Raw genomic sequence first — 22,683 nt, 5'->3', positions numbered from 1 at the left:
GCGGGTGCCGAGTGACAGAGATGACCAGGAACAGGACAAGGGGCAATCACAGCTGCCCATGGCCAGGCTGGCATCCCAGGCCTGCAGGGAGCATGGAGTAGCTGCGGGGAAGGAGAGGCTGAAAGGCAGAGATTGCAGCGGCTTTGCCAGAGCTGTACAAAAGCTGCTCAGCCCCTGCTGCATAGCTGAAGGGGGCAGGGGTGTGAAGGTGCCTCTGGGAAGGTCTGGCTCTTGGCAGGGCAATGGTCGAGGGCTGGGGACCAGGCAGGAGCTACTGGTCAGTGCAACTCAGCTGTGCAGGCTGGGAGAGCGATAGTACATAGTGCAGCCGGCTGCAGAGCAGGGGGAAAGGGACGACCAGGGCAAGGAGCTGGGGATGGTCGCAGCAGCAACAATTTAGGGGGAAGAAGGGCATCCCTTGCCATCATGCACAAGGGCTGTGATAGGAGCTGGCTGGAGCTGAGCCTAACCTCCATGGAGAGCAATGGGACTGGGATGGGCTGGAGGCAGAAGCAACCCTTAAGTCAGAGCCTGGGGCAGGGCTGCAGGGGCCCTGGCCCTTCCCAGGGCAGGCTGCACAGCCTAGTGAGAGGGCCCAGTCCCCAGGGGTGGTTGCTGCCCCAGCTCCTCTGGCCCAGGACAGACCCCCCCAGCCTGCTCATGTGCACCAGTGGCACATGGCGGTGTCACACCCGCTGGCAGAGCCCTGCCCCCAGCAGCAGCAGGGGCCCCAGGCAGCAGTGCAGCACCCCCAGGCCCTGGGACACTCCCAGGAAGAAGTTCAGGCCCTCCCGGAAGGCGCAGGTGGGCGCCAGCAGCTGCCTGTTCTGGAGGAAGTCCAGGAGCAGGGCCATGGTGTAGGGGGTCCAGAGGAGGAAGAACACCCAGGCCAGGCTGACCCTTGGTGCCCAGCTGCTCCAGCACCACTTCAGGGCCACCTTGGCCAGGCCCAGCATGACCGGGAGCAGGATGAAGATGGCCAAGCAGATGGTGACATGGGCCACGTACAGCGGTGACAGACTGTTGGTTCGAAGGACACAGGACATATGCGTGTCCCCCAGCACATTGCTGAGCATGGCGGCTGGTGTGGCCAGGAGGAGGGCGACCAGCCAGAGTGCTGTGGCTACTCCACTGCTCCAGGGGCCCTGCTTGTCCCACAGGGTACTGGCTGTGCTGCTGGCCACCAGATGCCCTTGGGCAAAGAGGCTGCTGTGCCACAGCATGTATGCCAACTGGCAGAAATTGATGCCAAAGACCCAGCCCTGGCTGATGCCCACGGTGAAGAAGGGCAGCAGGGCTGCAAAGATGGCAGTGCTGAGTGTCAGCTGGCATGCGAGGGCCCTGCGTGGGGGGTCGCCCCACACCCGAGGGTACATGGCCAGGGCCACCCCTGCAGCCAGGTTGCTCAGCAGGGCCAGGGCAGAGGCGGTGGCGAGGAACGGGGGGCCAGCTCTGCTGAGGAACGGGCAGAAGTAGCTGTAGCAGGGTGAGGAGAAATCAGTATAGTTCTCGTAGTCCCATGCGTTGTAGTCATCGTCATAATATTCAGAGGCATTCAGTAGTAACAGGCTCAGGTTCCTCAGATCAGATGAGCTGATGCTCGTGTGGGTGGTGTTATCCTGGAAAAAAGAAGCATGATGAAGAGTTTGCTCTGTGCCCTCTCCAGTGCCCAGACTGAGCCCAGCACCCCCCCGGCAGAGCCCCTCAGCTCTTCCCTCTCCAGGCTGGGGTCAGCTCTCAGTACATTGCACTTGCACATCAGGCCCTGGCCAGGCCACGCTAGTCCCACTGTCGTCAGCCCTACTGCTGGCAGAGTGTTTCCCAGCCACCGGCTGCATGGCCCAGCCCAGCCCTGTGTCCTGCTGGGTGAGATGGCTGTAGCAAGGAGCCGGTGTCTCAGCCCCGCTCCCCATGGAGGAGACAAGTGAGTGCCTGAGTGAGGGAGGGGGCAGCTCAGCAAGTTGCCTGTATCACCCACATGCCCCGCTCCCATGCCACTGCCCTAGCTGGGCAGGGCCCAGGAGGCCAGAGAGTTTCAGGGGGTGGGCTCTGCCTGCCAGAGCTGAGCGACGCTTGGGGTTCAAGCCTTGTGGGAAATTCCAAAATGCCCTTTTGGAAATGCCCTTGTGCAGGGAGTCAAACTCACTTAGCTCCCAGAGGGGATCCAGACCCCTGGGCACCTCATGGGCAGAATACACCCCCACCTCCAATGGTGAGGAGAGCAGTGGTGGCAGAGAGTGGCAACAAGGAGCCACCGGCGCTCACGCTCACCTTGCTGCCACAGACACATGTCCCATAAGGCTCAGCCCTGCCCCTGCTCTCCCTGCCCCCAAATCCCATCCCCTCCAGGAGCCGCACAGACAGGGCAACACTGCTTCACAGGCTGGATCTGGCCCTGTGTTGGACACCCCTGCCCCAGCATGTTTGCTTTTGTGTTGTTATTGCAGATGCAGCTCCGGCCGGGGATCTGAAATGTTGCTTTTCTATTTGTTGCAGTGACCCCAAGCACATGGCTTTAAAACATCTGGACAGTCAAGTCCCTTATCCTGGAGCCTTGCATCAGCTCCCAAGAGACATCGGCTGGGAGCCAGATATTCCCTTCTCGACTGCTGAGTAGGCGTTGTCTCGTGGGAGGGTCAGGGACCCGACCCCACAGCCTGGGAAACCACAACGTCCACAGGCTGGCACGGCTGGAAAGAGGCAGAGACCGTGGTGGGTTATCTGGAGCTGGGACTGGGCAGGGACTGGCACAAATGTTCTGGTCCCCTTGGATGTTCCCAAGGGAAAATCACTTTTTTGACAAAGTCCAAATACTCTGCTGGGAAGTTTTTGTTTGCAGGAGCTCTGCTCTCTCACATCCTTCTGATGGGCAATTCCTGACCCGTCTGCTTTGCACAGACCATCCCTGAGCTCGCTGCTGTGGAGCCAGGGTGGCTGCCTCGTCCCACCTGTGCCTGCACAGACCCATTCTGTGCAGCATGCCCAGCACGGCTGCTGGAGAGCGTTCTCCGAGTGTGAGGGAGAAGGACGCTGCCGTCTGGCCAGCAGGGAGGGCAGTCAGGCAGCCTCAGGCTTGGGGTGCTGTGTCTGGAGTTGAGGTCTGCACTGAGGGCCCAAGAAGTCATCTCCAGATGGGTCAGCAGTGCCCTGAGTCCCATGCCCATGGGCACAGGCAGGGCTCTGCCAGGGTGGGCAGCTGGCGCCTGACTCCAGGGCAGTGCAATGCAATGGACAGTGAATGCTCTCCGTGTGACTTTGCTGCTTTTGATGGCCTACTTGATGAAGACCCGTGGCCACCTGACACAGGCCAGATGTGGCACGTCAGCCCTACCAGCGACCTTGGCTGGGTCCTGGCGGTGCCTTGCTCTAACGACCCACGGTTCACCCGTTCTCTCTGTGGCATCTTTGGGATTCCAGCAAAGGTCCCATGTAGGAAAGGTCCTTCTCTGTCTTGCTGCTTCTGTGCCACCGGGATGCTCCTGGTCCGCCCCTCTTAGGCTGCACTATCCCAGGAGCTGCATCCCTTGGCGCTCAACACTGCCTGGGCCTGTTCCTGCCCATGGGGGGCAGAGGCACTTACTGACTGTTGTTCCCAGAACATAAGCTTGGTTAGGCAGAGCGAAGCTGCAAACAAATCTTCACTCAGAGGCAGGGGCAAGGGAAGGGGTTAAGGGCAAGGGCAGGGGCAGGGGCTGGGGCAAGGGCAAGAGCAGGGACAGGAGCTCCTACTGGCAGCCAAATTTCCAGCTCTTTACGGTTAACTTTGAATTCAGGCTTCTCCTGCCACATTCAGGCAAGGGCACTTGTGCTTGTCTGGATGGGGGCAGGCCTGGCTAGCAGGGGGCAAATGTGTTCTGGATCCCTGGGGCAGAGGGCACCAGCAGTGTGGCACAGCAGGCAGTGGGGCGGCTTCCCCCATGGCCCACATGAGCAGCTGCCTGCTGTGGACCCCGCTGTGCCTGGGCCTGTGGCCGCTGGGCCGAGGAGTTGTGTGTGGCAGACAGGTGTCTCCTGGGCTGTGGACCCTGGCATGGCTTGCGCCACATTGGCAAGGCAGGGGTTTGGCCTTGGCCTTATCCTTTCCCTGGCCAGGGCTCATGGCATGCAGCAGGACCCCGACTGTGCCATCTCTCTGGTCCCCAGCCACGCTCAGAGGAGGCTGCAGCTCAGATGTGCCCAGCCCCGCCCTCGCACTGCCACATGCCTCTGGTTACTCAGCTGGGCCCACTGCCCCAGGCACCACCTGGGACCCCTCTTATACTTGGTGAGTGGGGTAGACACTGCCTGAGCTGTGGGAGGGACTGTGCCCTTGTGTCCTGCCTACTGCAAGGAGCTGGGAACAGGATGTGGCCCAGGGAGTCTCTGCCCCCCGGACCTCCCCCCTCACATGTGTGAGTGCTGGCCCCTGGGCCAGGATGCACCGGGCTGGGGAGAGCTCAGGGCTGGTCCCTGGAGGTGGGGCAGTGACCCCCATCTGCAGGGGACCACAGGGGCTGCGGGAGGCTTTCAGGGGGTGCAGGGAGCATGGGGAGGAGGAAGGACGGTGGTCAGGTGCAGAGCGGGGGAGTGTAAGCTGCTGAGACCGCTGAGCTGTGGTGGGCAGGGCTGGGGGCTTGCTCCAGGCAGCACACTTGTGACCTGGAGGAAGGGCTGTGGGCCACAGGCCACGTGCGGTGGGACAGTGCTGGGCTGTGGGCTGTGCCAGGCCAGAGCAGGGCCATTACAGCTGTGACTGAGACCAGCCCGACTGCGCGCACTTCGCTGCCTGCTCAGGAGGGGTGGTCTTTGTTTGCAGCATCCTCTGCCTTAGCAAGCAGAAATTGCTTTCTGGAAATGCCACGTCCAGATGGCTTTTGGCGGCGGCAGGGGCCTCCCACCTGTGACAAGGGCCAGACTCTCCTTTAGTTTTCAATGAAATCTCACTGCAGCCACAACCCAGGCACCCCCCAGCCAGGCAGGGCAGGGCAGCTCAAGCAGCATCTGGGAGCTCACAAGCCAGGCGCGAGCCTGCCAGGCAGACTATCAGAGAGCTGGAGCGTATCAGAGGGCTGGAGCATATCAGGAGGCAGACTATCAGAGGGCTGGAGCATATCAGGGGCTGGCAGCCGCCAGGCAATCAGAAATTCCCTTGGGGAGAATTTTTTTTGGAAGAAGTGCTGGGATCCTGATGCAAACAATGGCTTGGCAAGGCCTCCCTCATTACACACTGTCTAAACAACAAGCTGCACTTCCCAGCACGAAGCAGGCCCTCGTTCTTGCCTGGATGCCGGGCTGTGCGGGCAGGGAGAGAGAGGACGAGGGGGGGCTGAAGACAAAATAATCCAGGAACAGTGAAGGGCCTGGCGGGCAGTCAGAGCTCCCTGCGGCCAGAGAGCCAAGACCTAGGGGCGGAGGCAGGAGCTGGGAAATTCCTGCTTCAGGGAGATTAAAGGCTCCTGGCGTCCCTTCTCCCACAGCAGAGCGACTGCAGCCAAACGCAACCTCTGCAAGACGGCGCTGTTAGGACAGGGTGGTGGTGGACTCTCCATCCCTGGGGGTGTTCAAGGAGAGATCGGGGATGACCTAGGTGCAGTGATGCCTGTGTTCTGCCACGGGGATTTCCCAGGCTTTGGGCTTTGCTGGCTGCCAAATGGGGCTGGGAGGGTATCCCATCCCTCACGCCTAACCTGCTACCCTGCTATTACATGTCAGGGGTTTTTTAAGCCTTCCTTAGGGGCACTAGGTACTGGCTCTAACCAGACCTGGGGACTTTGACTGAGCTGTGCCAATGCTCTTGCTGAGACCTGAAGCTGGAGGTTCCTGGCCAGAGGGTCTCATTCCTCTGCTCAGTCACACCAATGCCCTGTTTGGGGACAGGAAGGAATTTTACCCCATGGTCAGTTTGGTACAGACTCGGGGGGAGGATTGCCTTCATCTGTAGTAGGGGTGGGGTATGGCCCTCTACCTGGGATCTCTCAAATATATAACAACTTGTGTAGGAGGATGTGGTCCTCTTACTTTACCTGAGGCAGGTTCAAGTGTGATGTGTTGTATCAGGGCTGATGGCAGTCTTCTGCAGAGTTTGGATTATAGTTGTATGGGATGGTTTGGATAGGGATGATGCTGCCTCAGGGAGGGGTTGGATTAGACAAGCTCTGGCAGTCCTTTCTAGCCCCTCTTCTCTGTGATTCTATGATTTCTAGGACATAAAGCCCAGGTAGACCCCCTCAATCCTGCCTGTGAAGCGTCAGCTCCCCATGGCCACAGCACGTGGACTTGGTCCTACTGCTGCTGCTGGCACGTGGCCCAGGGGCGAGGCAAGAGGCCCTGCAACACAGAGCCCAGCCCCTCTACTCCAGCATGCTGGGCGCAGGGGGCTGCACACAGTGGCCATGGGGTGGGCAGGGACCTGAGCGCTCCACCTCCTGCTGTCCAGGGTGAGTCGGCTAAGCCTGACGCTCTGGAGGAGCAGGAGATGCCACCAGGCAGCCTCGCTCGTGGGCCATTCACTGCCTGAGGCTGTGAAATGCCTGCGGTGGCAGTGCCCTTGCTGGGAGCTTGTGCACGCCTCACTGGGGTCCCGGGGCTCAGGAAGCAAGAGGGCTGGCACATGCCCACCACAGCCCAGGGGCAGAGCATCTTTCTACAGGGCAGATCCTTGTTGTTGGGGGGCGGCTGGGGCGGCCCCTGCCTGTCATGGCCAGCCCCGTGCAGCCCTGCAGCAGGGTCTGCTATACAAGAGGGAGCAGGGTCTGCTCTACAAGAGGGAGCCGGGGTTGGAGGCCTTGGACTCACCAGAGTGTAGCAGTTCCCCATCCTGTCCACGTGCTGTGAGGGTCTGCGGCAGGCTCAGCGGGGCTGTCTCCCCTCGACGGTGACTGCCTGGGTCCGTGGCAGGCTCAGCTGGGCTGTCCCTGCTGAAGAGAGCTGAAGGGCTGTGCTTACCAGATAAGAACTGAGAAGTTACAAATAAGCTGCCTGCTCCTGGTAATCCCCCTCCTAGCCCCTGCGTGAAGGAAGCGGGTGGAGGCAGCCTTCCAGTAAGTCCCTGGCACCCTCCAGGCAGGAAGCCCTCCTGTGGGGAACCCCTCCAGGAAAACCTGACAGTGCCCCTTAGGCAAGGGAGGCCTTCCCTTTCCTGGCTGCTGTCCGGATGCAGCACACGGCCCTTCCAGGTCAAAGAGCAGCCACACCACACCTAGGGGTACGAGGGTGCCCACCTCACCTCCGTGACAGCAGCCCCACGCTGGCCTCAGATAAAGGCTTGCAAGCCTCTGGCCTCCCTGAGCCGCCCCGTCCTCCTGCCCCTTCACTCCTCTCTCATCCTCACCTCTCTGGGCTGGGAGGCTTGGGATTGGTCTGCTTTGTGCGTTCAGACCATCAGGAAGGACACTGGCCCTGGACTGAGAGAGGACTCCCTTCGCTACAGGTGACCTGTACGTGCCTGGAGCATCTGCTCCCTGCAAGTATGTTTCTAACAGAGACACCTTTTCTCCTAAGAGTCCGCTAGGCATTTAGGTTGAGACAGGTATTAGCAGAAGTAAGCATGACCAGTGCACATCAAGCAGTCTGACTCCAGATCCTTCCCTACCCCCTGGATATCCCTTCCCAAGTGGGCAGAGCATCCAGCAAAAAAAATACGAGAGAGAAACGCTCAGGCATTTACTGTGAAGGTTACCAGGGTGAGTTGAGGCTGACAGCGCTGGCCCCTCTGCAGGCCAGGCTGCCATTACCTTGCTGCAGCGTCTGCCGCAGGCTGTGCCCCGTGTCGGGAGGCTGCTCCCAAGTTACTTATCAGCCCCCTCATGCTGCAAGGGCCGGGCTGCTTTTCTGCAGCCACGTGCAGATGGCTCAGTAGACGTGCAGGCACCTCAGCTGGGCTGAGCCAAAGAGGCTGAAGTTGGTTTCTTGTTCTTCATTCCTTTTTTTAATCTTTTCCAAACACGGGATTCATCTACATATGAAATTAGCCTGGCTGAATAAACTCCAGTGCAGTTTGCACCCAAGTTTATTGCTCCTGTGTGCAACGTCTTCATGTGCACCTGGGACTGCAGCACATTGTGCTAGGGTGGAGTAGTCCTGGCTGGCAAGGGCCCCGGGGGTCAGCCTGCCAGCCCAGGGCTGCCCCAACCTGGCTCACCGTGCTGCGTAGGGGCTGGCTGGGGAATGAGGGTGCTCCAGTGCAGGGCCGGCTGGCAGGCAGCCCCGACACTGTAGCACCCTCATGCCCCAGCCAGCCCCAGGCAGCCTCTACACATGCATCGCAATGGATTTAGTGACTCCGCAGTAGGCTAGTACTTGTATCAAGCAGTACCAAATTACAGCGGAGTTAATTAGTTTACTCCCATCTAATAGCTTCGGATGGGTGGACGGAGACAATTTACTGTGGATTTAATTAGGTAACTCTATAGTTAGTGCCTTGTGTAGATGTGACCCAGGTTCTATTCCCGGATATGTACATAATGACAGCCATTGAGGCACCAAATGTCTGGACTTGGTCTGGGTTTTGGATACTGTCTAACGGTGGGGGGTTGGTGGAAGGTCTTGGCACTGGCAGCCTCCACTCCTCCATGCTCCAGCCTAGGCGTACTTGCAGATAGTCATAGTGACCTCTCATGCATAGTATACCAAGATCCAGGACAAAGGTAATGAATTAGAAATGCTGAAGAATTGAAAAAGAAATCAGAAACTTGGAATAAGCAACTAACTTCTGCTTCGTGTTGAGCTGCAGGGTTCAGCTACCCTTAATTTTGCAGATCAGCAGGCAACTGAGCCTGGTGCTTCGAACCACCCTGAGGAGCCTCTGCTGCTGTCCCCACGCAGGCTCCCAGGAGCAGGTTGCAATGGTTGCATGCACACCCCCCCCTTTCTGCTACATGTCAGGATTTTTTGTTTAAGCCAACATTAGAGGCATTGGGTTGTGACTGGGCTGTGCCAATGCTCCTGCTGGGACTTAAACCCAGAGGTTTCTGGCTACAGGATCTTGCCCCTCTGCTCAGCATGAAACCACTCCTTTTATTTGGGGTCGGGAGGGAATTTTACCCCCTGGTCAGATAGGTACCAACTGGGTGGGGGGGAGTTGCAATCCTCTGTCGCGGGAGATCTCTACCTGGGATCTCTGGAGCATATTTTGACAACTTTTTACAGCGGCTGCCATGGTTCCCCTGCTTTACCTGGGGCAGGTTCAGGTGTGATATCTGTGTTGTGTCAGGGTTGACAGTAATTTTACTAAGAGGCTAGACAATGGATTGTGCAGGATGGTTTGGACAGGGATGATCCTGCCACAGGCAGGGAATTGGAGTAGATGGAGGTCCCTTCCAGTCCAACAGAGTACTCTATGATTTCGATGACCTGCTCACCCTGCTCACCGGCATTGGAGCTGGCTGGCCTTGGCCTCTCAGCAAGCAGTAAAACCCCAAGACAGGCCCTAAGGGACAGCAGCACCTGGCAAGGGGGTGGCCAGCTGGGAGGGAAATGCTGAGCAGGCTGTGGGCAGACACTGGCCCTTTCTCCACCCTCAGGCCCCTGCTGCCCCAGTGACTGGCCAGGTGCATCCCCATGCCCCTGGGGCGGCTGCTGGAGCTGGGAGGAGCACGGTGCCCTCCGGGCATCAGGCCTATTCTCCAATCCTGCCTGAGGAGCATATAATCATTTTATATGCTCTCCCTGGACATGATGCTGAGGCCCATCTGCCACCTTCTGCTGGGTTTCAGAGAAGGAGAAATGCCGTTTTAGCTGGGAATCCAGTGGCTGATGAGACCCAGTGCCCATTCATCCTGGGCTCTCAGGAAGCCCTTTGCCATTGTGCTCAGTGTTGTTATGGGGTGTCTGCCCTGCGAGGACTGCGTGCGTGTGCATACAGGAGAGGTGTGAACACGCAGCTGGAAGCAGAAACCCAAGTGCAGACTTTGCGGGGGAGGGGGGCAGGAGAGGGGGCTGCCAACCTTACTTCCCTAGAACCACTTAGTCACGTTTAATTACTGACACCACATGACATGAGGATGTCGTATTCCCCGGAGGCTGGTAAGAATCACTTCAGATTAATAAACAGATTTGGAGAATTAGCAAGACACTTGACAGCAATGCAAACACTCAGGTGGAGGGCAACACTTGATGCCCAGGGTGTCCCCTCTACTTCCCCTGCAGCAGCGACCCCCTCCCCACCACCTCCCAGGGAGGCACAAAGAGCCTGGTGCTTCCTTTACCAAACCACTCCCCTCCTTAGGTGCCTACCCGGGGAGCTGGAGCAGGGGGCACCGGGCAGCTCCTAGGGTCCTTATTAATGACTGCCAGCCCCATGTCCAAGAAGTGGAGCAAAGACTTGACCAATGGGCAGGTCAGTTGCAATAACATTTAATTATTACACACGAATAACGGGATTATTTTGAAATCAGTTTGTTTCATGCACTAAATGGTGGACTCTTTAATTAGCAGAGAACACTAAATATTTCACTCTGTGCCATTTAAAAGAATGACTGCCCTTGACAGTGCACCACTCCAAGCATAAGGAAACCTGCTTATAAGAAATTGAATTATTAATTCCCAATTATCGTTAGATTTCAGCAGTTCGCTGCGTGCAATAAAATCGCAGCCATGAGACAGGAGCCTGACAGCCGTCCCCATCTCCAGCACCTGATCCCATGATATATTTATGACACAGACAAGAAGGCAGAGAAGCTTTTACAGTCAAGTGCTCTCCAGTGAGGCAGTGCCAGCGCGAGGGCGCCCAGGTCGCCTCAGTGCTGCGCCGGCGCATGTCAACACTAACCCGGATTGTTCCCAGTAACCCACGGGGATTTTGCAGAGGCAGAGGTAGAATCCCATGGGCCCGTGTCCTAGTCCAGTATCTGACACAAAAGGATGTCCTTTGTCTTCTTACCATCCCCTGCCACTTCCCCCACCTGCCCTGCACATCGAGGCAGGGATCCAGGGAAGGAGGAGTCTGTGGCTGCATGCTCAAGGACGGTAATGAAATGCAGAAGCACTGTGCAGGCTGGTGGGAAGCAGGCCCTAGAGCTCATGGTCTCTCCCAGCGTCACGTGTCTTCTTGCGGTGGCTCATGCTGCACTTTGTCCGCAGGAATAGCTCAGGCTCTGTGCAAGCAGTGTAGGCAGAGGAAGGCTAGTGGCTCTGGAAAGCCCTGGTCCTGGCATCCTTCCTGCGAGGCTCAGAGAGATTGCAGCCCCACGAACACTGCTGCCACGTGAACTTTGTCAGAGCTTGCAGCTCACTCCTGCTGGCTGGATTCCCGGGTGGCAGTGACAGGCCCCTCTCCAGCCTGTGGCTAGCCAGGTCCAGCCCCTCTCCCGTGCATCTGCTTCCCCTTCTAGAGCTCTTCAGATCGCATTCGTTAGTATTAGGCAGTGATTAATCTTGCCCCTGCCTCATGGCGGATGGCATTGTTGTCACAGAGCCCTTGGCCAGGTCAGGACCTGGAAGCCCCCGTCTCACCCCACGCGAGTGCCATAGTGGATCCCTCTCTGAGCTGCATCATGAACTAGGCTTGCCAGAGGAGAGCAGCGGAGCATGGTGACAGGCGACTTTAAGGGACAGCGTCGGCAGCTGTGAGCTACCGGCCTCCTGCTAGCCGGCCTGCTGCGACACCCTGCAACTACCCTGCTGCTGAGCTGAGGATCCACGCAGGCTGTGTAGCAGCTCCCACAGTAGCAGACCCTCTGCACACGTGGCAGGGAGAAACCAGGAAGGTGCAGGGAAGTGCAGCTGAACTCTGCCTGCTGCATCACCCTGACCGCTCGCTCCCTCCTCTCTGCTGGGGCTTTCACAGAAACCCCCTCCCTTTGATGTATGGCCCTGGGGAGGGAGAGAAAGGCTGGAACGGTGTCGAGCTGGTGCTCTCGCTCTCTGCAGGGTGGGGGAGTCTGTCAGTGACCCGCAGGCATGGAGGGAGCAGAGGATGGGGCCATGGGAGTGAGCAGGGACTGGATTGCATGGGGCTGTGGAGGCCAAGGTGAGCCCAGAGCACGTGGTTCTGCGGGGCAATGGGGATGAGCATGGGGCAAGGGGCTGTGGGGACGGGCAGGGACTGGCGAGGGAGACACGGCTCATGGGGTCAAGGCGTGCGATGACCTCTGTGGGGCTGGGGTAGGGGCAGCAGAGGCTGTGGGCACATGTGGGTGAATGCACGAAGCAGGTAGTCACTGATTCCTGGAGCTGGTTTGAGGCGCACAGGGTGGGGTTGGACTTCCCATCCTGCTGGGTGCAGCATGGACCAGCTCCCTGTGAACGTCCTTGGGGCTGAAGCAGGAAGCAGGCCAGGGAATGGGGCTGCTGCAGCCTTGCCGTACCTGGTTGGGGGCCAGGATCTCCCGGAGACCACAGAATAACTCATGCCCCGGCCTGACATCACAGCCGTGAGCCAGTGACGGGCTGGAGAGCCCCAGGTGCAGACAGGTGGGAGGGGAGCTGCTGCCTCCTGACAAGGGAGGGTCACATGCTCATTCGCCTGGCAGCTGCAGGGTGGGTTATGGAAGCTTCTGGGTGGGTGAGGCCTTGTAGCAGGAGGTGCAGGGTCCCCTGGCATTGTTGCAGAGCTGAGGTCCAGGCTGGCGCATGCCTGGCAGCATACATTGCCACGTACACATACTCCAAGTACCAGCCTGCCCCACCTGGGGATGGCTAACTCCTTTCTTGCTCACAGAGGGAGAGGATGCGCCCTGTCTTCTCAACACAGAGAGAACTGGAGAAACACAACAGCCCCTCGGAGCACAGCTGGAATTCATGCCTCCTTCCCAGCTGTGGCCAGGACCCGAGCTCCACCTGCGGCCAGTTGTGCCTGGGAGCAGGAGGGGCAGCCCCAGCTCCCCAGAGCCAGCCCCTGGCCCTGCACCAGCACAGCAGTGCTGGCACCCACCCCCTGCACCAGGCACTCCCCCCTATGAGCGGCCCCCGAAGCAGTGCTGGAGCAGCACAGCTGGGGTATGGCCTCCCCTGCTGCTGGGCTGGGGGGCCACATCACAGTCTGTGTCCCATTCTGCAGGGACCATGCTTCCTTTATGGGGGCAGGGGCCCCTGCGAAGCCCTTAGGAGGCCAAACAGATCCTGCCCTTGGGTCTGGTGTGGGCTGCAGCGTGGCCACAGCAGCCTCTGCTGCCCAGTGCTGGTGCCAGCTCTGTTTCACTTGCTGGGGGTTGGTGAAAACTGGCAGCTGCAGCTGCGAGAAACCACGTCTCTCTAGGTGATGAGGTTGGCACTGAGCCATGCTGCACACACCTGGACACAGGGGCATGTGCGAAGCAGCCTTTCTTCCCTCCCTGGGCTGGGTTCTGCCTCCCTGGGCTGCCCGAGGTTTCTCAGGGAGGTCCCCTGGAAGCTGTCAGTGGCCCCAGGAGCTGGAGCTGCCGGCCCTGGGAAACTACTTGGGTCAGAGCGCAGGGGTGGAAGAGGCGCTGAACCGTGGGACAGGCAACTGCTTATGGTGCCCGGGCCCTGCCCCTGCTGTGCAGCCAGTCCTCAGCATGATCCCTGGCTCCCCTGCCGGCAGGGGCAATGTGTGGCTGTGCTGCAGGGGCCGAGGGCAGCTGTGCGGGGCAGTCTGGGTCCCCTGTTGCCTTTGATAATGATCTGGCAGGGAGGGACCATTCCCAGAGCTGCTACCCCTTGGCCAGGGGTCAGCCCTGCACGCAGGCAGCACATCATTCCCTCTGAAAGCAATAATCCCATCAGAAGACCGTGCCCTTCGGAAGCTGCCGGCACTCACCGGGAGATTGATGGCCCCGGCACTGCCGAATGGCTGCCCATCACTCACGGCCGCACACTTCATCCTCAGGGTGGCAGGGGACACTCTGTCATTGTCCTCATCAGGCAGAGACAGGGGCTTTGTGTAGGAGCCAGCAGTAGGTGTATATCCAGGCCTTGGCACTGCAGTCACCGTAGGGAGGGGTGACTGGCACCCCACACTGGTCTTGGGGGCCAGCCATGGCTCAGTGCTGTGACAGCCCCTCTCAGCTGCTGTACAAGATCCAGGGCCCTGCTAAGGTTGTGCACAGCAGGGTACAGGGGGGCAGTCACTGTATAAAGGGTGTGCATCAGGAACTGGGAGAACATCTGTTCCCCAGGGCACCCCATGGGAAGACAAGGTCTAATGGTCACAAACTGCTGGAAGACTGTTTTAGACTGGACTTAAGGAAAAACTTCTTTACCATCTGAGTCTCCAGAGTCTGGAAAAGACTCCCCCCAGAAGTGGTGCAAGCACCTACTCTAGATACCTTTAAGAAACACTTGGATGCTTGTCTTGCTGGGGTGATCTGACCCCAGCTGAACTCCTGCCCCCAGGGCAGGGGCCTGGACCCGATGATCTTGTGAGGTCCCTTCCAGCCCTAATGTCTATGAAATCTATAAAGCTCCCCACCCCCGGATGCTGGGTCCCAGCTTCAGCGCCAGACAAAAGCGTCCTTTCCAGGGCATCAGTTGGTGGGGAAAGGGGGATTGGCACCAGCCCTGTTGGGGATGGGCTGTGGGCAAGTGGGTCTGGGTGGACTGGAATCACTGAGCAGGGCTGTGCGTGTGGTCATGGGCAGGGCCCAGCCAACAGGAGCCCAGGATCCCTGCGACTGTCTTGGGAGAGGGAGCTGAGAAGGGGCTGCCTAAGCGGGGAGAGGTGTCAACATCACCCAGAGATGATGCATCACTTGCACACGCCACTCGCCCTGCCAGCAGGGGCCTCATGGGTACACTGGCCCTGCCCCTGCCTGTGCTGCATGCAGGGCCATGCAGCAGCTACAGTCATTGCTCAGGGTCTCTGATGAAGGATCTTTCTCCTTTATTGTCCTGTGCCTGCCATGGGTCAGTCCTTTCACCAGCTCCAAGGCTGGGCCTGTTCTCCGCCCCTGGGAACCAGCCTAGGGATGTGGACTGGCCTTTGGCCCTGCTGCCTGCTACCAATGCAAAGGTGCTGGTCCCAACACAGAGGAGGGAGGGCTGAGACCAGGGTCCTGGGCTTGCCCTCCTCACCCATGGCTGGTGGACCATGCAGGGAGCCCTGTGTCCTAGGGCACTGCCCATGCGAGCCAGTCCGGGGGCTGCCCTGCTGCTAGGAATAGCTGGTATGTAGGGCAGGCACACAGTTGTTGGACACAAATTGTGGTGTGTCCCATTGCCCCTGCCCTGGCAGGGAGGGTGGGGAGTTCCCAGGAGCCCTGGCCTGGTAGTAGAGCCAGCCTTAGAGGAAATGGCGCCCTAGGCAAACCTGGCAGCAGCAACACTCATCTCAGACCTTCTCTGAAGGGGGTGATATCGGTGTCACCCCCAGACCCCCAGACCCTGAGTGCACCTGGAGCAGTCCATGGTGGGGACAGCCGCTGCCCTGCCCTGTCCTGCTCCTATCTGGGGATGCTTTTTTTTTTTTAAAGGAAATTTTTCATGTCCCAAGCCAAATCAGCCAAATAAAGTCTAAATCCATGAGTCAGTCCAGAACCATAAGTGGCCCTACAACCGGCAAACATCCTCCACCCCCACCAGGGGCTTCAGATGTTTCCAAGGTCTTTGGCAGGCATCCTATGTGCAGGTTCAAGCCCAATGGCTCCTCAGCCATATGGCCACAGGAGCAAGCTAGGGAGGAGCCTCCCATTTCCATAAAGCGGGCTTAAAGCCCAAAAATCTCGGTGGGTAGTAAACCACGTCAGAAGAGCAGTTATCACCAGGCGCACTTAAGGAAAACTGTCTTCATGGATCCAGATTCATGGTGTTTCCCCAGCCTGGGGATGCTGCCAGGCCATGCAGACTGCCAGAGCCTGATGGGGCTGGGGATGCACAGGCAGAGACCATGCCCCACTCCCTCCCCCCTTCAGTGCCTGGGGATCCTGGTGAGCCCCTCCTCACCCGCCGCTTCAACACGATTACCCTGGTGTGCACGTCTGCATGATGTTTCCCTGGGGCCACTGCAGAAGTGGTCCCAGGACGTCTCCATTGGAGCCGTGAGGATGTGGGTGTGCTGAGGGCACTGCTCCACCTCCACTGAGCCGGTCAGTCAGTGCCAGTCAGGCCAGGCCAGACCTCCCCCCCACTGTGGGCAGGGCAGGGCTGGGTGGCCCCTGGTAGACTAGCTCATCCAGAAAGTCTCAGAGGCTGCCCCCTGCGGAAGCTCTGTCCTCTCCGAGCCCGCTGGTCGTGGAGATTTACCCCCAACCCCAGCCTCCACCTGCACTGCCGGCCATCCAGCCCCAGCCTCCTGTCCCAGGACACTCTCCCCAGGCCTGCCCACATGGCAGGGGCCATGCCCACCCTGTGAGGGCCCAAGCATGGGCTCCCTCCTGCCCTGGCGGATGAGGGGCCCAGAACCGCAGAACTGGCCTTAGGGAAAATGGCAATCCACTGACCACGGCGCTCTGGGTAGTCGTCCACCCCTAAGGCCAGCTCTGTGTGGCAGCAGGAGAGTCCTACTCCTCCGGCACCTTGGGCTACCATGGCCCCGTGCTAACCCCGAGCCTGCGGCACTGCACAGTGCTGCACACAAGTCTGCTCTGGCTGCTGGCAGTGTCTGAGGCTCTGCTCCCCCAAGTGTGTGGCAGCACCTGATGTATGGGAGGCCATGTCTGGATGCCCCAGCAGAGAGACAAGGTTTGGCTCGAGCTGCCGGCAGTGACATCTTTCGGCCTCCCCAGGGGCCCGCACATGGCACTGCCCCTTAGCTCCCAGTGAACTCCCACTAGAGACTGAATGGGGGGTAGGGATTTCCAGGGAAGCCCAGGGCAACGGTGGGAGCTGAGCACCTGTCGCAGCTGGGCTTCAGGGAGCTCCCTGGCTGCAGAGCCCGTGACCACTCGCCCCAGGCGGCCTATGGCATCAGTGAAGCTGTCCCAGTTCCTGGCTCCCTGGGGCAGGGGCAGCCTCTGCGTGCACCAGAAACCCTGGGCCTGAGCGAGGAGGTTGGCTGGACAGGGGGCGGCTGCTCCCAGCCTGGACTGTCCCCATGTCCCCATGTGCTGGTCCGCAGAGCTGTTGGGTGGCCCCAGCCGTTGCCACGTTCTGTGGGTGGCCAGGGGTCCTGTGGCACCTGTAGGCATGGAGGTGCATGGCCATGCAGGTCCTCCAGTCCACTGAGCTGGTGCACATCATCCCCCTGGCCTGGGCCTGGTGCTTTCTGCAGGGCCTGGAGAGGCACCCTTCACGGGGAGCAATGCCAGGCCTGTCCAGGCAGGGCAGGACAGGGCAGGCAAGACTGCCAAAGTCCAGCCTTGTTGGGGGAAGGTGGGGAGCACCCCCAGGGGCTGGGGCAGGAAATCCTGGAGCAAAGCAGGAGCAGGGTGGTGGAGGCTGCATGGATGCGGTGTCAGAGGCGTTTTGTACCACAAGCCGCTGGGGCTGAAATGATGGGCAGGGGGAGACATCAGGCATCCCTATCTTGTCCACATCTCAGGGCCAGCCCTGAGCTCAGTGACACGGCTGGGGGGCCACCACCACCCACATCTGGAGGGGCGGAGAGGGGAGTACTGCAATGGCGGTGTGGGGGCAGCCTGATGTGAGGGGCAGAGCCAGGGCCCTTGCACAGGAACGTCCCTGACCGGGGGAAGCTCCCAGTCCCCTGCTACCACTCTTGCCCTCCTCCAGGAGATGATGGCTCCAGCCACGGGTGCAAGTGAGGATGCAGCCAGCAGGATCTATGGACCACCAGACCCCGGGGACTTGCCAGCTGCTGCGTAGGCTGGGAGCTGGCTCGGCTGGGGATGCAGGAGAGCCAGGGCCCCACAGCAGCACCTCTCCTGCCAGTGCTGCCCACTCCCCAGTGGTGGCTGCTTCAGAGGAGCAGGCAGGGAAGAAGGAGAAGAGCAGAGCAGAGCTCAGGGTTGGGCTGCCCCCATACCCAGAGAGAGCATGGCCCTGCCACAGCCCAGGGCTGTTTGCAGACCAGGACCAGTGCTCTGCTCTGGAAAAATGCAGTGAGATCAGGCTGAGTTTTCAAGGCTTCGGAGGGGAGCAAAGGCCCTGGCGAGCAGCCCGCACAGGAGACGGAGAGCTGGCGCCCGGGCAGCAGGAAGGCACGGGCCCACGCTCCGCAGCAGCCGGAGGGAGCAGGAAGCCAGCAGGGGGCACTCGAGGCCCAGCCACTGCCCTTGGCCTCCTGGCAGCTGGGTCCTGGAGGCTCAGCCACCTGCCACATGGCTGTCAGTCCTGCAGAGTGGGGGCCCTGGCCCTTGGCCCCTGGCCTGCCCCTGTGTGACCAGCACCCGGAGGCTCAGGGTTTCAGGCCAGGGCAGGAGGGAGGGAGCTGGCTCTGCAGCAACAAGACACCCGGGAGTGAAGACCAGGTGCTGGGGCTGCTCAGCTGGGGCCTGTGGGCAGGGGTGTCCCCCACACAGGGTGTGAAGGGGACGCAGGCAGCCTGTGACCCTGGTCTTCTCCACTGCCCAGGCTGGCTTTGGCCAGGGCTCTTACTCCTTCAGCAGCTGAGCCAGTGGCTGCCACAGAGACAGCTGCTCAGTGTAGGTGCCATGGTCTGTCCTGCCAGCTGCAGCTCCCAATGCTGACTTGGTGCAGAGCCACGTGGAGTGGCCAGGCCTGGGCACTGCCACTGCAGCATGGTCCACAACCATGCGGGGCTGCTCAACAGCCTTTGCAGAGAGCCTTGGGGCAGGCAGGGGCTTGTCAGTGGGGAGATGGCTTTGCCCCAGAGACAGAGGAGAGGAGTGCAGGACATGGGGACCCCTGGGCATGGCAGCAGGATGATGGGCTGTAGGGGAGGCATGGGAAGGGCCAAGCAGGGATATGATGCTGGCATGTGGCAGCAGTGTGGCTGGGCAGGAGGGAGGCAGCCATTGAATCCCATTCCCCTGGCAATTTCCAGTTCTCTTGCTGAGCTCTGGTAGCAAGAGCAAGCAAACGGGCTGGGGAAGGCCAGTCCCCTGTGCCCTACGATGGTCTGTGCAGACTCACATGCACACACACACACACACACACGCCCCATGCAAACACCTGCTTGCTCACCCAGGCGTGCACACACACACACATGCAAACCTGTTCTCACATATTCACAACCAGGCACACAAACACACGCGCACACAGACGCACGTGAATGCAGACTGCCACGCAGGGGGATGTGCACACATTCTCCCACAAGTGGTGCCCAAAGCCCAGCCCCTGTCTGCGCACACATCTCCAGTGCCAGGTCCACGATGTTTCAAGCCCAGATGCCTGGCCTGGTTGGGGACATGGGAGGCAGCCTGGGAGCTGCTGGGGCTGCTCAGACTGGTGCTGCCACTACCTCCCCGGAATATGGAGGTTGAACATGGGTGCGAGAAGGCTGCACTCTCTCATCAGGGGGATGAGGGTGCAGCATCCAGGCAGGAGCCTGGGCACCAAGCCCACGTGAGCTGCTTTCCTTCGCCGGTGCGAGTCCAGTGCAGGGGGCCTAGGCCAGATTGGATATCTTTGGTACAGGCTCATTAGCAGGAAGGCAGCAGCAGCCTGGGCAAGAAACCTGACTACCTTCCCGGGGCCCTGGGGCTGGCGTGGCACCCAAGCACACAGTAGGCCACATATAGCTGCAGCTTCCTGCTGCTGGAGCCTTGCACCTGACTACAGAGGGGGTGCAACCATCGGCTCAGCCCACTGCCCGGGGCCCCCAGCTCCCGCATACAGGCAGGCCCCGCATGTGCTGCGTGGGCCGTGGGGAACAGGGCTCCAGCACCGCCATGCCCTTAGCAGCTTGGAGCCTCAAGCCGCTGGGCTGCGTAGGACAGGCAGGTGGCAGGGACCGTGGCCGGGAGAGCGCAGGTGCGCGTTGCCGGCTGTCATGATGCATCTTCCCTGCCTCTGGCTGGAGTCTTTTACTCCCTGCTGTATTTGTGCTTCTGCTTCACTAGGACTTGCAGGCGCCCGAATGGGCAGTAATGGATTTCACGGCCTTTTATAGCCCAGCTGTCACCGAGGCAGAGCAGTGATACTGCGCCGGCGGCTGGCAGAGGCGCTTGGAAATAAAAATTACCTTCCCATTTAATAAAAGGACACGGTATGCAAATGAGGCACTGCGCATTTTCACCATGCAAATCAGGTCAGTGCCTCATTTGCATACCCTCTCCAGATGACTGCACCTTCAGCCCGTGCAGGTGAGTGGCCTTCATGGGGAGGGAGGGATGTGGCTGTGTGGATATTAGACCTGCTTCAGGAGCAAGTTCTAGGATGTCTTCTGGAGCTGGGGAGGGGCTGGGAGGGCCTTGCTGCAGGGGAGGGGAAGGGTAGAGAGCAGAGAGGGAAGAGAGGAGGCCCGTGCAAGCCTGGCAGGGATGCTGGAGGATGTGGAAGAGAAGCAGTGTTGCCAGCGCAGAGGGATGCTCAGGCAGGGAGCAAGGGGTGGAGGCTTGCAGGCGGTCTCTTGGGTGGAGGCTTGCTGCTTGGACTCTGCCCGGATTTCAGCTCCCTCCAGATTTTCAGGGAACTCCTGCTGTCAGATTTGGAGCTGCTTCTTACCAACAAAGGAGCGAGCTCTCTGCCGATCCGTGGCTGTCAGGAAGTGACTTCTCTGCCGATCCGTGGTCATGTGCTGGGGAATGGATCCCCTGCTGATGCGTGGCCATGAGCTGGGGAGTGAGCTCTGTGCACAAGAGAGCAAGCTCCCTGCCGATCTGTGGCTGTGCCCTGGGAGGCAAATTCCCTGCGGATCTGTGGCCTTGTGCCAGGGAGGGCATGCCCTGCTGATCCAGGGCCATGCACTGGGGGGGCAAGTTCCCTGCTGATTGGTGGCCATGTGCCGGGAAACAAGCTCTCTGCTGATCCGTGGCCATGCGCTGGGAAGCGAGCTCTCTGCTCTGTGGCTGTGCAGGGGGACTGAGTTCCCTGCAGATCCATGGTCGCACACAGGGGAGCATGGGCTGGCAGTCTCCCTCGGGCTATGGCAGACGTCAGGCAGGCGAGAAGCCCCAGTGGTCCCTGCAGTTGGGACCACTGAGGAGTGGGGCTGTTTGGCTGCGAGGCCATTTTCTGCACTGCCATGTCATGAATTTCAGGCCACTCCTGGATCGGTGCAGCTCCGGCTGTGTGGAGCTTGGTGCACACCTGGGCCACTCTGCAGGGTCTGTGCCCTGGGCTGCTGCTCACCCTGCCCTAGCAACAACCTCCGTGTCTGCAGGGGTGTGCAACACACCCACCCGTGAACACCCCTATGGCAGAGGGAGACGGCTCGTGAGAGAGCAGTTGTGAAAGCGGGGTTGGGGGCAGAGTGGGGGGACCTGGGTGTGTGCCTGAGGTGCCAGGGAGCCTGGGCTGTTCCTAGGGAGCAGGATGGGGAGGACAGAGGCCGTGTGGGGGCAGTGCTCAGGTGTGTGCATCTTGCAGGGGCTGTGGGGGCAGTGGGGCATGGGCCGGGTGGGAAGCAGAGCCGCAGGCAGGTGACACGTGTAATCCATCTATATTTGTAGGATTATTCTCCAGGTGCTCACAGGCTATAAGAAAGGTTATAAAGTCACGCTGACATGTGGCCGCCCCGTTATGTACAGACAAGAACACAGCACAACAATCACAGGCCGCCTCGCTGTCCCCCTCCCCCCCCGACCGCGCCCTGCGCCAGGACGATATGGCTTTCATGGACGTGGAGTGTCCGGTGCCTCTGGCAGGGCGCAGGGCCTTCCCGGAGGGTCGCCAGCTGCCAAGTCCCGTGCACCCGGGCCAGTCTCCCTGGGGCTCCTGTCTTGGGCCGGGTGGGTCTCATGAGCGCGGGCAGGATCCAGACCAGCGTGCGACTGGCATGGGCAATGCTGCTGTCATGCCCTGCTACGGCCGGCACTGGCGTGGCCCACGCCTCCCTGGCACCACGGCCCCAGCAGCTGAAGGGTCTGTGCTCACCCCAATGCCCTGCTCCATCCCCACCTCCTCCTGCTCCTCCCTTTGCCAGGCTGGTCGCCCCTCCCACTGGGTCTGTGCCCAGGGCCTGGCTGCACAGGGGGCTGCTGCCGGGGTTCCCAGTCTGTTTGCACGAGGCCGGCACACACGTCTCTCCCCATGACTCTGCAACTAAGTTGCCTGCCCCTCAGATGCTGCTTGACCACAGTACTCACTGCCTCATAACCTGCCCTCTGCTGCTGAGCTGTGCCTTGAGCTGGACTGCGCTGGTACTGGATGGTTGAAAAAGTGAGGGGCACAAAGGTGGAAGGCAAGTGGGCTGTGAGCAGGGCTGAAAGGGGCGGGCTGGGGTGCTGGCATTACCCACCCCAGGTCTCCCGTAGTTGCACCCAGCTCCAGGGTGGGGCTGGAGCTTGGGTCCCCAGGTCATGACTGAGAACCACCTCCCCTATCCTCACGAGGGCTGACTCGTTGCCCAGCCCTATTGCCCATGCTGGGGACAGGAGGACCTTCAACTGTGGGGCTTCACCTTGTCCTGAGATCCGGGCATCTCTGAGCCAGCCCCTCCCTGTGCTCTCAGGGACAGGCACCCTCAGGGCCCTTGTCTCCTGTCACCCAGGGCAGGGGATGGTGTGTTCACACTCTGCGCCTTGCACCTGTGGGTAGGTTTGCAGTGGAGGTTGTGGGGATGTGGCTGCCAGTAAATACAGGGTTTGGATGCACTGGCCCAGGAGCCCCATGCCCCTGGGCTCCTAGGAGGGTGAGTGAGGCTGGGTGGGTGCTGAAATCCCCATGGAGGTAGGAGAGGGGAGGGGAGGGCAGGCCCTGCATGGTGCAGGACAAAGATCAGGTGGCCCAGCTCAGCATTTGCAGCCAGCGAACTCAGGGCTGCTGGAGCCTGCTGGCCAACTCCAG

The 22,683-nt window shown here is 60.2% G+C and overlaps 1 protein-coding gene across 1 annotated transcript; it reads right to left on the bottom strand.

Moving 5' to 3' along the window:
* Positions 1-6: 6 nt before the first annotated feature.
* Positions 7-6,995, bottom strand: ACKR1 (atypical chemokine receptor 1 (Duffy blood group)). The gene is made up of 2 exons (XM_006029577.3): positions 6,775-6,995; positions 7-1,619 (listed from the first exon to the last, which is right to left on the bottom strand). Exons 1-2 carry the CDS (start codon positions 6,793-6,795, stop codon positions 687-689), a joined length of 954 nt encoding a protein of 317 aa, XP_006029639.2. The 5' UTR covers positions 6,796-6,995; the 3' UTR covers positions 7-686.
* Between the last annotated feature and the right edge of the window lie 15,688 nt (positions 6,996-22,683).

The sequence above is a fragment of the Alligator sinensis genome, unplaced genomic scaffold (assembly GCF_000455745.1).
Source record: "Alligator sinensis unplaced genomic scaffold, ASM45574v1 scaffold553_1, whole genome shotgun sequence".
Classification (NCBI taxonomy): domain Eukaryota; kingdom Metazoa; phylum Chordata; order Crocodylia; family Alligatoridae; genus Alligator; species Alligator sinensis.
This window is presented reverse-complemented; position numbering and strand designations above follow the sequence as displayed.